Source organism: Bos taurus, chromosome 28 (genome assembly GCF_002263795.3).
Source record: "Bos taurus isolate L1 Dominette 01449 registration number 42190680 breed Hereford chromosome 28, ARS-UCD2.0, whole genome shotgun sequence".
In the NCBI taxonomy this organism is placed as follows: domain Eukaryota; kingdom Metazoa; phylum Chordata; class Mammalia; order Artiodactyla; family Bovidae; genus Bos; species Bos taurus.
In genome coordinates, this window is record NC_037355.1 from 29,793,270 (window position 1) to 29,807,967 (window position 14,698).

General features: G+C 48.2%; 1 protein-coding gene across 2 annotated transcripts; it reads left to right on the forward strand.

Moving 5' to 3' along the window:
• The first annotated feature begins 463 nt into the window (after window positions 1–463).
• Window positions 464–6,565, forward strand: PLAU (plasminogen activator, urokinase). Of its 2 annotated transcripts, NM_174147.2 has the most exons (11): window positions 511–596; window positions 929–1,016; window positions 1,465–1,498; window positions 1,637–1,744; window positions 2,363–2,537; window positions 2,727–2,818; window positions 3,006–3,225; window positions 3,436–3,584; window positions 4,168–4,308; window positions 4,654–4,802; window positions 5,445–6,557. In NM_174147.2, exons 2-11 carry the CDS (start codon window positions 960–962, stop codon window positions 5,619–5,621), a joined length of 1,302 nt encoding a protein of 433 aa, NP_776572.1. In that variant the 5' UTR covers window positions 511–596; window positions 929–959; the 3' UTR covers window positions 5,622–6,557. The 2 variants fall into 2 exon arrangements, with proteins under 2 accessions (XP_024842286.1, NP_776572.1); XM_024986518.2 differs by having other exon boundaries at window positions 464–1,016; window positions 5,445–6,565.
• The last annotated feature ends 8,133 nt before the right edge of the window (window positions 6,566–14,698 follow it).

Genomic DNA, 14,698 nt, shown 5'->3' on the forward strand with positions numbered 1-14,698 from the left:
GGCAGCTCCAATAAGCAGGGTTTTTGGCTTTTTTTGGTGTTTTCAGCGAGCGTGCATTTTCACATTGAGAAAGACTTCACAGCTGTATGAGCTGCGGGCTATGCCCCTAAGCCCAGGGGTCCGAATCGCTGTCCTAGGCAGTTGGAGGCCGAGGGTGGAGAAGAGCTGGTTTACTGGAGGGGAGAGTCTCCCTAGCGCCTCTCCTTTTGGCAAGTCGGGAGGTGGAGGGTGCTGCACCCGGCGGGCCCAGGCCAGGTGAATGGAAGGAGGGGGCGGTGAATTTAGTTACCTCTCCATGTCTAGGTTCAGACCTGGTTCGTCCCCTCCCCTGGGGACCGCGCTGCCCCTCACGGTTTCGGTTGTGGAAGCCTGCGGGGTCCAAGTGGCGGCGCGCCCTTAGGGGAGGGGAGGGAAGGGAGCGGACGGGGCGATCCCGGGCTGGGGCGGGGCTAGAACTGGGGCGAGTACTAATATAGAGCCTGCAGTGCCGGCTGGCAGCACAGCGCAGAGATTGGAGCCCTAGACCCCGGCGGAGCATCAGAGTGCCTACAAGTCCCCACAGTCCCGGTCCTGCGCCCCTCTGGCCGTAGCCGCGGGTGAGTGTGAGCCTCCCTGAGAGCGCAGAGTGGAGGCGGGGGACCCCGATCCCGCCGGCTTTACTTCCCCTTACAGTCTGCCCCTGCTCGGCTGCGTCTGCGCGCTGAGTCACCGCACCCCGTGCCTATGTATACCCCTACAGCGGCGGGTCCAGGCTGTGCTACGACCCCCTGAACCTCCAGAGAGGGGAGACGGGCCAGACCCGGGGAGCCAGGTCACCGCGGGCTCGTCCCGCAGGGAACCTAGGGGCTCCAGCCCTGAACTGCAGTAATCCACCCCGTCCGCCTTCGCGCTCCTCCGCTTCTTCCCCTGACTTCTCCTTCCCATGCAGAGCTTCTGTCTAGAGCCCCAGCCTTGCCACCATGAGGGTCCTGCTGGCATGCCTGCTCGTCTGTGCCCTGGTCGTGAGCGACTCTGATGTGAGTGGCTTCCCTGCTTTGACTCTAGGTGGCGGGAGGCGGCTTGCAAGACCCCGGAACAGCGCAGGGGAAGGAAGGGGCTGCATAGGCAGCCCGAGTCCTCCAAAATTAATCAACAGTAGAGCCAAACAGGGAAAAAGGACAGGTGTGGCATTGGGGCCTTGAGAACTGGGGAGCTTGCACTTGCTGGCAAGGGAAGAAGAAGCCGCAGGGACTGCCCCAACCTGCTGGCACCTGATTTGTGAAGCTTATTTGAGTCAGTTCATTTCTCCCTGCTGGAAACCTATGATCTTCCATATGAGATCTAGTTAGACATGAACAGGGTGAGGAGAGAGGCAACTGGAGGGAGGGTGAGTTTTGGGATTGGAGCCGGTTCATCTTCACTCTGGGGTCTCAGGAGCATGGAACCTTTGATGAACTTTCTCTCTCCACTCCCCTTCTCTTCCAGGGCAGCAATGAAGTTCATAAAGAGTCTGGTGAATGTGAGTATCTACCGCTTGAGTGCAGATATCTTGGAAAAGCCTCAGGGGGCAGCCCCTCCCTGTTCTTGCTTCAAGGCTGGTTCTCCCCTGGCCTACTCCCACGCTCCTTGCTTACCCTCCAACCTTTGTGTTTTCCAGCGAACTGTGGCTGTCTGAACGGAGGAAAATGTGTAACCTACAAGTACTTCTCCAACATTCAGCGATGCAGTTGCCCAAAGAAATTCCAAGGGGAACACTGTGAGATAGGTATGGGGGTCCTGACTCTAACTGGGAGGGCACAGGGGTACCAGTGATTTGGGGACAGGGAGACATGGGTAGGATGCAAGAGCAGGCAGGAGTTAGGAGGTGGAGTGGAGGGCATCTTCACCCCCATGTGATGTACAGTGAACACACACTGCCTCATGAAGCTGCTGCTGCTGCTGCTGCTGCTGCTGCTGTTGCTAAGTTGCTTCAGTCGTGTCCGACTCTGTGCGACCCCATAGACAGCAGCCCACCAGGCTCCCCCATCCCTGGGATTCTCCAGGCAAGAACACTGGAGTGGGTTGCCATTTCCTCCTCAAATGCATGAAAGTGAAAAGTGAAAGTGAAGTCGCTCAGTCGTGTCCGACTCTTATCGACCCCATGGACTGCAGTCCACCAGGCTCCTCCGTCCATGGGAGTTTCCAGGCAAGAGTACTGGAGTGGGGTGCCATTGCCTTCTCAGCTTATGAGGCTGGGGCTGCACAAATGTAAGATGGGGGTGGAAAGAGACTCTTTCTAGGACCTTCTACCTCACTGAAATCATCTGAGGCCTGGCAAGTTCTCTAAAATGCCTGTCTGAACTTCCTTCTCTAATATTTTTCTCATCCCCACATTCTTCCACAGATACATCGAAAACCTGCTATCAGGGGAATGGTCACTCTTACCGAGGGAAGGCCAACAGAGACCTCAGTGGCCGGCCCTGCCTGGCCTGGGACTCTCCCACCGTCCTTCTGAAAATGTACCATGCCCACAGATCTGATGCCATTCAGCTGGGCCTGGGGAAACACAATTATTGCAGGTAAGTGGTAAGTGGGAGTAACAAGGACCTTCCTCATGGCCTCACAGAAACCCCTGTTACTATCCTGTTTGCCAAGTGCTGGCCATAGTATGAGAAATCAAGGCCATTGGTTGAGTCTTCTCTGAAGGGGAAGATACAGAAAAGGCAATTTGGCTTGGAATGACACCCTCCTCCCCTCTATGTTGCCAGGAACCCAGACAATCAGAGAAGGCCCTGGTGCTACGTGCAAATTGGCCTAAAGCAGTTTGTCCAGTTCTGCATGGTGCAGGACTGCTCTGTTGGTAAGTGTCAGTGGCCTGTTTATGATGGTGGGGTGGAAGGTGACAAACTCCTACGTTCCCTTATTGCATCACAGGAGGGATGAGGAGGGAGGCCTGCCTGGCCCTGAAAACTGGGTGGTCAGAGGACCAGGAGCAAAACACTTTATCCTACCTCCCTGCCCAAGACATCCCTTTCTTTCTTCTCCAGGAAAAAGTCCCTCCTCTCCTAGGGAGAAAGAAGAGTTCCAATGTGGCCAGAAGGCTCTGAGGCCTCGCTTTAAGATTGTTGGGGGACAGGTCACCAACGCCGAGAACCAGCCTTGGTTTGCAGCCATCTACAGGAGGCATCGAGGAGGCTCCATCACCTACTTGTGTGGTGGCAGCCTCATCAGTCCCTGCTGGGTGGTCAGCGCCACACACTGCTTCATGTATGTTCCTTCTTTCTTGGCCCTGACCCTTCTGCCCAAAGGAATCCCTTCCTCCTTCCCAGCAAAAGATTCTCCTTATTTCTGATCCCTCAGCCTCTCTCTACATGGCCCATGGCCTTGGGGAGAGGTGATGCTCTCAGGTCATTGTGGTGGGGAGGGGAGAGTGACAGGCTCTCACAAGATCAGATTGTCTGACTGATCTCCCCACAGTGATCACCCAAAGAAGGAGAACTACATTGTCTACTTGGGTCAGTCACGGCTTAACTCCGACACACGTGGGGAGATGCAGTTTGAGGTGGAAAAGCTCATCTTGCATGAGGACTATAGTGCGGAGAGCCTTGCTCACCACAATGATATTGGTGAGTGGAAAACCCTCATCTGCTCAATGATGATAGCTGGCGGGAAGGGGATCTGGAGAGACCTGAGTGGGAAGTTGGGGTTGTAGGGGAACTTGAAGACCCCGCTTTAAAGGGAGCGGTAGGGAAGGGTTCAGAGTGAAAAACATGAGAGGCCTGGTGCTCCTCTGTAGAGTCCCTGAATTTCCAAACAGGGAGCCTCCGCTGGGTGGCAATAGCTTGGACTGGGACGCCCTTTCCGTTGCGGGATGGAGCCTCTGTCCGTCCCAGGATATAGAACTTGGAGAGGGTACTGGGGCTGGTTTCAGCCCAACTACCTCTGTCAGGGCTTTCTGCAGGAAAAAATCCATACAGCTGAATGCAGTAGCCCTGGCTGTGTAAGCCTCTGTCAGCAACTAGAACAAAACCCTTGAAGCATGGAACAGAATAGGCTTGTTTTAGGTGACAGGCTACCACCAGACCTCCCAGGATGCCCTCTGACCTTAACTGATTCAGGAACAGACAGCCTCAGGGTTTGGAGGGGAGTGATGGTAACCCCCTGACCAGGTGGTGATCTTTCTCCTCTGCCTCCTTCCTGCTCCCCTAGCCTTGCTGAAGATCCGTACCAGCAGAGGCCAGTGTGCACAGCCCTCCCGGTCCATACAGACCATCTGCCTGCCCCCAGAACATGAAGATGCTCATTCTAGAACAAGGTGTGAGATCACTGGCTTCGGAAAAGAGAATCCCTGTAAGTGACATTTGGGTCTGGCTGAGAGGGTCCTGGAGAAAGTGCTGTAGCCTGGAAGTGAGCTCAGCTTGATCAAGGGAGGACTGTGGAGAAAGAGGTGGGAGCACAGTGGAAGCAGCAGATGGGTCTAGGGATGGAGTGGGGAGCATTATTTAGGAACTGATGAGCCATAAATTTAAATGGGTGAGGGACTACAGGTGGGGTAAAGACCTAGATTTTGGGTGGGAAAAAAATAAGGGCTTTCCCTGGTAAGGACACTTTTTGGTCCCCTCCCTGACAGAGCCCCAGTGTGCAGACTGGACAGACACATCTTAACATAAATTCCTCCCTGTTTCCTCCATCCAGCTGACTATCGCTACTCAGATGAGCTGAAAATGACTTTTGTGAGTCTGGTTTCCCATGAGGTGTGTCAGCAGCCCCACTACTATGGCGCTGAAGTCACTGACAAAATGCTATGTGCGGCTGACCCACAGTGGGAAACAGATTCCTGCCAGGTGAGAGTTCCAAGCATCTTTCTCCATCACCCTGCTCTCCCAGGGCTTCTGGGCTTTTTCCTATCTACTTTGGGGAGTCTCTCTCCAGTCGAAGTCCCAAGAAGCCAGGACCAGGACCGGGGCTCCAAACATTTGTCAAGAGCCTGGCTCTGTGCTAGGCACTTCAGACTCAGAAAGGGACAGGGACTAAGACCGTAAGAAAGAGAAAACATTAGAAAATCGTACAATGTAGTGCTCAGAGTGTCGTGTGAATTATCACTGATCAGCTGTTTAGAAGGAGGTGAGCACCAGCTAGATGGCCATGGCCATGGCAGGGGGCGCTTTAGCGAGAAAGAATGTGACTCTTATCCATAGGGAGGCAGAGGGAAGTCTAGAGAGCATTTCAGTTTGCAAGATATAAAAATGAGAATGACCACAGCATATCTTGGGATGGGAAGGAGAAGTATAGGGTCTGAAAATGTAGATGGAATTGTAGATAACAGGACTTTGAAAGGCAAGCAGAGGATTTTTAAATTTGATGTGGTAGGAAATGGGGAGTCACTAAGGACTTTGACTCTAGGAAACTCTCTTTTCTCTCTTTGGCATGACTGGCCCCCTTCTCACTTCTCCTAGGATTCACCTTTTGTGTCTTTGGCTTAACAGGGAGACTCAGGGGGCCCTCTGGTCTGTACCATCCAAGGCCGCCTGACCCTGACTGGGATTGTGAGCTGGGGCCGTGACTGTGCCATGAAGTACAAGCCAGGAGTCTACACAAGGGTCTCAAAATTCCTGCCCTGGATCAACACTCACACCAGGGGAGAGATTAACCTTGTCCTCTGAAGGACCCCAGAGAACCAAGGAAAGCACCACCCACTCCCATGCTGACCGTCATTTTTGCAGTAGGGCCAGCTGCACAGCTATATGTAAGGAAGAAACTGAGGAAGATGGACTCTGCAGAGGTGGTTTTGCTTGTGGTACCCCCAGGGTGAACGACAGTAGACTTAGCCTCACTAAGTCTACTTAATGAGTAGATATAGTCTGGGTGCTGGACGCCCAGATCCTTCCTGATCAGGATGGAAGGGTGGTCCTGAACCGGGATGGTATTGTCCATTTCTGGACTAAAGCTTCCTGGAGTTAAAAATGGCATCTCCTGTGCATAGGTGGAAGGAGACCCAGCTCCCTGGCAGTGGGCCATTCATGAGGCCCACTGTTGGGAAATGAATAATTTCCCAATTAGGAAGTATAACACAACTGAGGTCTCTTGAGAGAGCTCAACCAATGAAAGAACAATGGTTTGGAGAGTAGAGACACTAATAACTTGAGGGAAGGGCTCTGAAATTCCATGGATGTATCAGGAAACGTAATATATGCGTGCGTATGTTTGCACACTTGTGCGCAAGCTGTGTCAGTGTAAGAGCTGGTGTTCTGTGTCTGACTGCAAGACTAGATACTTCCCCAAATTGTCTGGATGTGACGTCATACAGAATAGCCTGTTTGGAGAAGTCGTGGGTCACTCCTGGGGCCTCTTGGGCCTCCCAAGTGATGATGTGTATAAATGTATCATTTTGGGGCAGACTGTGAGAAGCACTAAATTTGCAGTTTCAGTTTCACATAGATGTTTTCTTGGCCAGTTATCCCTTCCGACCTTCTAGCTGAGTTCATCCAATCCTCACTGAGTGAGGCAAGGACCACTCCTGTACACTGAATATTTAATGATTATATTCTGGTATTTTTATTTATATCTATTTTTGTAATTTTGAATAAATATGATCAATCAAATGTGATTTTTCTGAAGATTTTGGCTCTTTCCTGGTGCTTGTATGGGAGGGAGTTGGGAGCATAAAAAGTAGAAGATGACGATGGTGGAATGCATCCCAGGGTTTTCCATGGGGCTATATCTTGGACCTAATGGGCCTTCGGGAAGGAGAATCTAGGAGAGTTGTAGAGCAGATCCTCCATAGCACATAAGGTACAAAAAGGTGCCCCAGGGACTTCTCTGGCGGTCCAGTGGTTAAGACTCTACCTTCCAATGTAGGAAGCGTAGGTTTGATCCCTGGGGAACAAAGGTCCCACATCTGGTGGTGTGGCCAAAAAAAAAAAAAAGGTGCCCCAAGCCAGAAGTCCACAACGTGATAAATGGTGTGCAGGCTTTGTCAACTCTCAGTTCCCCTCCCGAGCCTGATGCCTTTGGGCAGTGCACATCGTATTCAACTTTACATGGTGATCCTCTTTAGGACTGCGTGTGTGCTATGTCGCCTCAGCTGTGTCCAACTCTTTGAGACCCCATGGACTGTAGCCAGCCAGGCTCCTATGTCCATGGAATTCTCCAGGCAAGAATACCAGAGTGGGTTGCCATGCCCTGCTCCAGGGTCTTTAGGATTAGTCTCACCATATTCTCTTCATTCTATCCCCAATGATCCTTGGGCTGAATTCACCAAAGCGGGAGACATGCACAAGCTGCTGATCCAAAACCCAGCCCAGCTTGAGTTGGTGGCATTCAGGAAACAGAAAACATAATTTCCCATAATTTGTGTATGAGGATGGTGCTGAGTTTCCCCGGTGTGTTAATGAAGTTCATGACCAGCCTTTCCTATCCCCAGTATCGGGAAGTTCAGAATCTAAAGCTGAGTGATATCCTAATGCATGTGTACATATATTTTGAACCAGACATCAACTTCTTAAAGATTGGATGTAGAAGGCAAGCCAGGAGTTATAGCTGGATGCCAAAATACTGAAATTTCCAAGCTATGTTAGTGAATTTTGGCAGTGTTTCTTTACTAAGTCACCTGAGAACTTTAAAAATAGGTAGATAGTCTATGCTCCACCCACAGAGGCTGTGATTCAGGTCAGGACTGGTGCCAGGGCTCGTGAGTTTAGAAAAATTCCCCAGGTGTTTCTGATATGCATCCCTGATTCAGATCTGTTGGGGACAACTGGCCTGATTATGTGAAGGACTCAGTAAATTCAAGATGTGGTCAGGATATTCTGTTCATTCTCTGCATGAACAGTTAGATTTCTGAGTAGGGTTTGAAGGTACAAGGTCTCCTAGCCTTCCTGTTCAGAGAATCTCCAGACCATGGACCCCTGGAGGGCAAGGACCCAGAGCATTCAGTTTTTAATCCCCATAATCTAGCTTGTTTCATTCAGTATGATGCAGTGGTTCAGAGCATGGATTTTGGAGTCAGGTGGCCCAGACTAAATTCCTGTATGACTTGGGAACAACTCTTAACCTTTTGTGCCTCAGTTTCCTGATTGGTTCACAACAAACTGTGAAAAATTCTTAAAGACATGGAAATACCAGACTATCTTACCTGCCTCCTGAGAAATCTGTATGCAGGTCAGGAAGCAACAGTTAGAACCCGACATGGAACAATGGACTGGGTCCAAATGGGGAAAGGAGTACATCAAGGCTGTATATTGTTCACCCTACTTACTTAACTTATATGCAGAGTATATCATGTGAAATGCCAGGCTGAATGAAGCACAAGCTGGAATCAAGATTGCCAGGAGAAATATCAGTAACATCCGATATGCAGATGACACCACCCTTATGGCAGAAAGTGAAGAAGAACTAAAGAGCTTTTTGATGAATGTGAAAGAGGAGAGTGAAAAAGTTGACTTAAAACTCAACATTCAAAAAACGAAGATCATGGCATCTGGTCCCATCACTTAATGGCAAATAGATGGGGAAACAATGGTAACAGTGAGAGACTATATTGTTTGGGGCTACAAAATCACTGCAGATGGTGACTGTAACCATGAAATTAAAAGATGCTTACTCCTTGGAAGAAAAGCTATGACAAACCTATAAAGCATATTTAAAAACAGACATTACTTTGCCAACAAAGGTCTATCTAGTCAAAACTATGGTTTTTCCAATAGTCATGTACGGATGTGAGAGTTGGACTATAAAGAAAGCTGAGCACCGAAGAATTGATGCTTTTGAATTGTGGTGTTGGAGAAGACTCTTGAGAGTCCCTTGGACTGCAAGGAGATCAAACCAGTCAATCCTAAAGGAAATCAGTCCTGAATATTAATTGGAAGGACTGATGCTAAAGCTGAAGCTCCAATACTTAGGCCACTTGATGCGAAGAGCAGACTCATTTGAAAAGACCCTGATGCTGGGAAAGATTGAAAGCAGGAGAAGGGGACAACAGAGGATGAGATGGTTGGATGGCATCACCGACTCAATGGATATGAGTTTGAGCAAGCTCTGAGACTTGGTGATAGACAGGAAAGTCTGGCATGCTGCAGTCCATGGGGTTGCAAAGAGTCGGACACAACTGAGTGACTGAACTGAGCTGAACTTCTTCATTGGTATAAAAGAAGTATCTACCTCCCAGGATTGTTATAAGGATTCATGCACTCAAAATCTCTTAGCCAAAACCCTGGCACCTGGTAAAGGCTCATAAAACAGTGGCTACTATCATAAAACTCAGTACATTCTTATAGAATTGAATTAGGAACCCCCCCACCCCCCGCCCTCTTCCACACCAGGACGTGTGTTTTGTGGAGGCTGAAATCTGCTAGGAGAGAAAGGCACAGTATGAAGGAGCCCAGCCCACAATGAGTTGCTTCTCAGCCTCTGCATTCTCCCCCAGAGGCTAAGAAAGATCGTGTTCCAACACGAGCAGCAGCAGCATCAGGGCTCCAGACACTAAAAACAGGAAGTATAAACCCCACTGGCAAGTTGAGCAATGCACTGCTAACAATCTTCAGACCATTTCCCAGCCACCTGACTGACCCCCAGCCAGCTGCTGTCTCTTCCCTGTCACAGACTTCACTCGGGGTTAGCAAGGATCAGCCACTTCTCCAGCAACCAGTTTTGTGGCTCCAGATATGACTCTGACATTCACTTTAGGGAATACCTTCTTCTAGTGTCCCCATGTTCTGGACCTTGTGCTAAAGATCCTTCCCCAAGGATCTGGTTTAATCCTTGTAACTATCCTATTGATGGGGGAAGGTGCCATCCTTAGTCCCATATAACAGTAGAGAAAATGGAGGCACAGAGAGATTGGGTGACTTGCCCAAGGCAGTGTGGCTGGTAAGTTGTGGAGCCAGGCTTCTGACCCAGGCAGCTGGCTCCAGAGCACACAGGCCCAGCACTATGACATATGACTTCTCAGCAGGGCCCCACCTGAAGGAAGGTTAGCAGCCCTCTTTTCAAGCTCCCTACTTCAGGGATGCTGGCTTTGGGGAGGCTAGGTGCATCAGAACTTCAACCCTGGCCTAGATTATAATTCTTCTCTCTTAAAAGACTCCCAGGCCAAGTGACCAGATCACATTCAACCACCAGTTGCAAAATAACACTTCACCCTTCTCAAGTGAACCTCAGCCTTTTTGGTTGAAATCTGATTTCATTGAAGTGGTTTTTGCTTTCACCAGAACCCCACCTTCTGAAATAGTCTGTGGCCCATTGCATTATCAGGGCCTGACTTGATTTCCACTCATGCTCTGCCTTTCCCAAGCCAACCTCCCACAACAACCACACCCCTGCTTCCACCCTCACCCCAACTTGCCCACCTTCTTCCCCAGCTGCAGACACTTGAGCCTGCCCTTTGAATCACAGTGAGAGGAGTTTGCTGAGCTGTACTTTAAACAATAGTATTATTGGGATATACTAATTCACATGCCATACAATTCACCCATTTAAAGTGTACAACTCAATGATTTTTAGTATATTCACAGAGTTGTGCAAATACCATCACCATCAATTTTAGAACATGTTCATTACCTCAAAAAGAAACCCCATACCAGGGAAGAGGGATAAATCAAGAACCTGGGATTAACATACACACTCTACTATATATGAAAAATAACCAACAGGGACCTACTGTATAGCACAGGGAATTCTACTTGGTGTTCTGTGATAACCTATATGAGAAAAGAATCTGAAAAAGAATGAATATATGTACAACTGAAACTAACACAACATCACAAATCAACTATAATAAAAAAAAGAAATCCCATACCTGTTAGCAATCACTCCCTTTTTCTTCCCAGTTCCCTCAGCTGCGAATCTACTTTCTGTCTCTATGAGTTTGCCTACTCTGGACATTTCATATTAATGGTTTGCCATCTCAACCTCCTCCACTTGGCCCTGAATATTGGGCTCCCCAAGACCAGACCTAAGACCAGTTCCTCTTCCCGCCCTGAACTTACTCCCACACAGTCTTATTCACACTCATGTGTAAATTACCATCAATCAACAGTTGACTTACAGATGCTTATCTCCAGCCAGACATCTCCTCTGAGCTACAAACCCTTAGTTTTTATTGTCTACTTGACACTCCTTTCGGCTTTCACATACAGGGCACTTCAAACTCAGCCTGTCCCAAATCAGCCCTGTCTTCAGGCCCCAACCTGATCGACTTCTATTACTCTCTGTCTCAGGTGATGGCACCACCTCTATTCACATCCAGAAAGCTAAGAGTCATCTCAATGCATCTCTCCTTTCACCCTCTTCATCCCATCCATCTCCAAATTCTGGCGTTTTGTCTCATAGTGCTTGAGGTCATCCATGTCTCTCCACTTTCACTACCACCATTACTTGAGCCCCTGCCACCATCCACTCTTGCTTAGACCACCACAATAACTTCCCAAATGGCCTCCCCAGGTTGGGAAGCTATTGACTTCTAGCTTTGACTCTAGAGTCAATTTGACTCATTGACTCTATTACTTCTTTCACTCGCTCCACACTGCCACCACTACCACACTACTGCACAACTGCCCTCATCTCACACACTAGCAAAGTAACGCTCAAAATTCTCCAAGCAAGGCTTCAACAGTACACGAATCATGAACTTCCAGATGTTCAAGCTGAATTTAGAAAAGGCAGAGGAACCAGAGATCAAAGTGCCAACATCCACTGGATCATTGAAAAAGCAAGAGAATTCCAGAAAAACGTCTACTTCTGCATCATTGACTATGCTAAAACCTTTGACTGTGTGGATCACAATAAACTGTGGAAAATTCTTAAAGAGATGGGAATACCAGGCCACCTGACCTGCCTCCTGAGAAATCTGTATGCAGGTCAAGAAGCAACAGTTAGAACCCGAAATGGAACAATGGACTGGGTCCAAATGGGAAAAGGAGTACGTCAAGGCTGTATATTGTCACCTTCTTATTTAACTTATGTGCAGAGGACATCATGTGAAATGCCTGGCTGGATGAAGCACAAGCTGGAATCAAGACTGCCGGGAAAAATATCAATGACATCCAATATGCAGAGGACACCACCCTTATGGCAGAAAGCAAAGAAGAACTAAAGAGCCTTTTAATGAATGTGAAAGAGGAGAGTGAAAAAGCTGACTTAAAACTCAGCATTCAAAAAATGAAGATCATGGCATCTGGTCCCATCACATCACAGTAAATAGATGGGGAAACAATGGAAACTGTGGCAGACTTTATTTTCTTGGGCTACAAAATCACTGTAGATGGTGACTGTAGCCATGGAATTAAAAGATGCTTGTTCCCTGCAAGAAAAGCTATGACCAACCTGCTGCTGCTAAGTCCCTTCAGTCGTGTCTGACTCTGTGCAACCCCATAGATGGCAGCCCACCAGGCTCCCCCATCCCTGGGATTCTCCAGGCAAAAACACTGGAGTGGGTTGCCATTTCCTTCTCCAATGACCAACCTAGATAACATATTAAAAAGCAGAAACAGTACTTTACCAACAAAGGTCCATCTAGTCAAAACTATGGTTTTTCCATTAGTCATTTATGGATGTGAGAGTTGTACCACAAAGAAAGCTGAGTGACGAAGAATCGATGCTTTTGAATTGTGTTGCGGGGAAAGATTTTTGAAAGTCCCTTGGACTGCAAGGAGATCAAACCAGTCAATCCTAAAGGGACAGGGAAGCCTGGCATGCTGCAGTCCACGGGATCGCAAACAGTCAGACACAACTGAGCGACTGAGCCGAACTGAACACCCTCACCAATCCATTCTGCTCATTGGAAGTAAGAAATCTTTTGAAAATGCAAATGGGCTTAATAACTCCCATAACTGCTGCTGTCTAGCTTGGGCACGGTCCAGCCTCTACCTCTTCTCCAGCTCTGCCTGACACCAACCTCTTCCAGGCTTGCCTTACTCAGCCATTCTCTTACTCATCAGTTCCTCTCTCACCACAGGGCCCTTGTTCGTCATGATCCTTCTGGCTGGGGTTTTTTTCGACTGGTTAAGTTCTTTCTATGCTTCAGAGATCACTTTGCCAAGGAAGTTTTTCCTGGGTTGCCTCTATCTATAGATGATCCCAGGGCTTTCCTGGTGGCTCAGACTGTAAAGAATTCTCCTGCAAAGCAGGAGACATGAATTCAATCCTTGGGTCAGGAAGATCCTCTGGAGGAGTAAATGGCAACCCACTCCAGTATATTTGCCTGAAGAACTCCATGGACAGAGGAGCCTGGCAGGCTACAGTCCAAGGGGGTCACAAAGATTGGGACATGACTAAGTGGCTAACACACACACACAGGTGATTCCACTATTTTGTCTACAATCTCATTACACTATGCATCACCTCTCTCATGCACTTGTCAGTGTTGCAATTTTACTTTTGCTGTATCGTATCTGATCAACGTTTGCTTTTCCCTACCAAGTTGTAACCTCCACGAGGGACCGTGTGTTTTGATCACCACTGTATCCCCAGCACTAAGCATGATGTCTAGAATATGGCAGACATTTAACAAATGTTTACTGAATGAATGCATTCTGATGCGTTTCTTTCCATTTTTTTCCTCTGCTTCTTTTTTACGTAGTTATGTTCACATTCTATACATAATTTTGTATCTTGTCCTTTGCCTTTTTCATATTTTATCATAAGACACTTCCTGTGGTATAACAAATTTCTCCAAGCCTATTATGTACAATGTAGTTAATAATAACTAATCCAACCTACCTTTCTGGATTGAGGCATCACAGATAAGGTATGTGAAAGTTATCTGTAATCTATATGTGCATATCAGACAGTACTATTTTCATTTAAAAGGAAATGGAGGTAAAATTTCTCTCTGGTGCCCTCCCCACCCTTACCCTTATACCTCTTTACCTTGGGCATTTTTTTGTTTTTCGGTGCCCTTGTTCTGCCTGACCACATAGATAAGGTTTAAAATAACTCATTAACTTTAACATGCTACCAGCCCAAAGAGTTTCGAAGGTTTTCTAAAAGAAGGGCATTCTGGCCAAGTTGATGAGCGTTGGGGGCTAGGAGAGGACTCAAGATACTTGCTGATTTATTCTTCACTCATTCATTTAACAAATGTCTGTCAAGGGCTGGTCATGGGCCTGGCACTATGCTGTGTACTGAGTGTAGAGATGAAAGCTCTAGTTGTGGCCTCAGTGGGCTAGAAGTCAAGTAAGGAGCAGACGTGCAAATAGCAGAGCACAGTGAGAGCACAGCTATACGACAATGTAAGAGATGGGCACGGAGGGCTGCAGCCGAATCTTGAAGGGCAAATATGGAAGGGACAAAGACAATCTGAGTAGAGGAACCAGTGCATGGAAGGTAAAGAGGAAGGAGAACACAGGGGGCACTCAAGGAACTGGATTCAACTGGATGGGCTATAGGGCCAACGCTGGAGAGATAATTTGGGTGGAGGGATTGGCGAGAGCTGAAATCTGAGGGCCTAGAGGACTCTGCCAGCCTCGTGAAGGACTTTGGACTTCATTGTAATGAAGAGTCATTAGAAAGTTTGCTGTATGTGGTAGCAGTGTGAAAGACTGAGTAAAAGATTCTTTGGCCTAGATGAGACTATGGAAAGAGAAAACCAGCTTAGAGACTAGTACAGTCAGCTAAGTAGAAGCTGAAGAGTGTTTGAACCAGGGCAATGGCAGTGGTGTGGGAGTGGAGGGTATAGATACGGGAGATTTGGGGGTGGGGGGCACAGGGTAGACTTGGAGTCTGGCTAAGGTGAAAGGAGGAG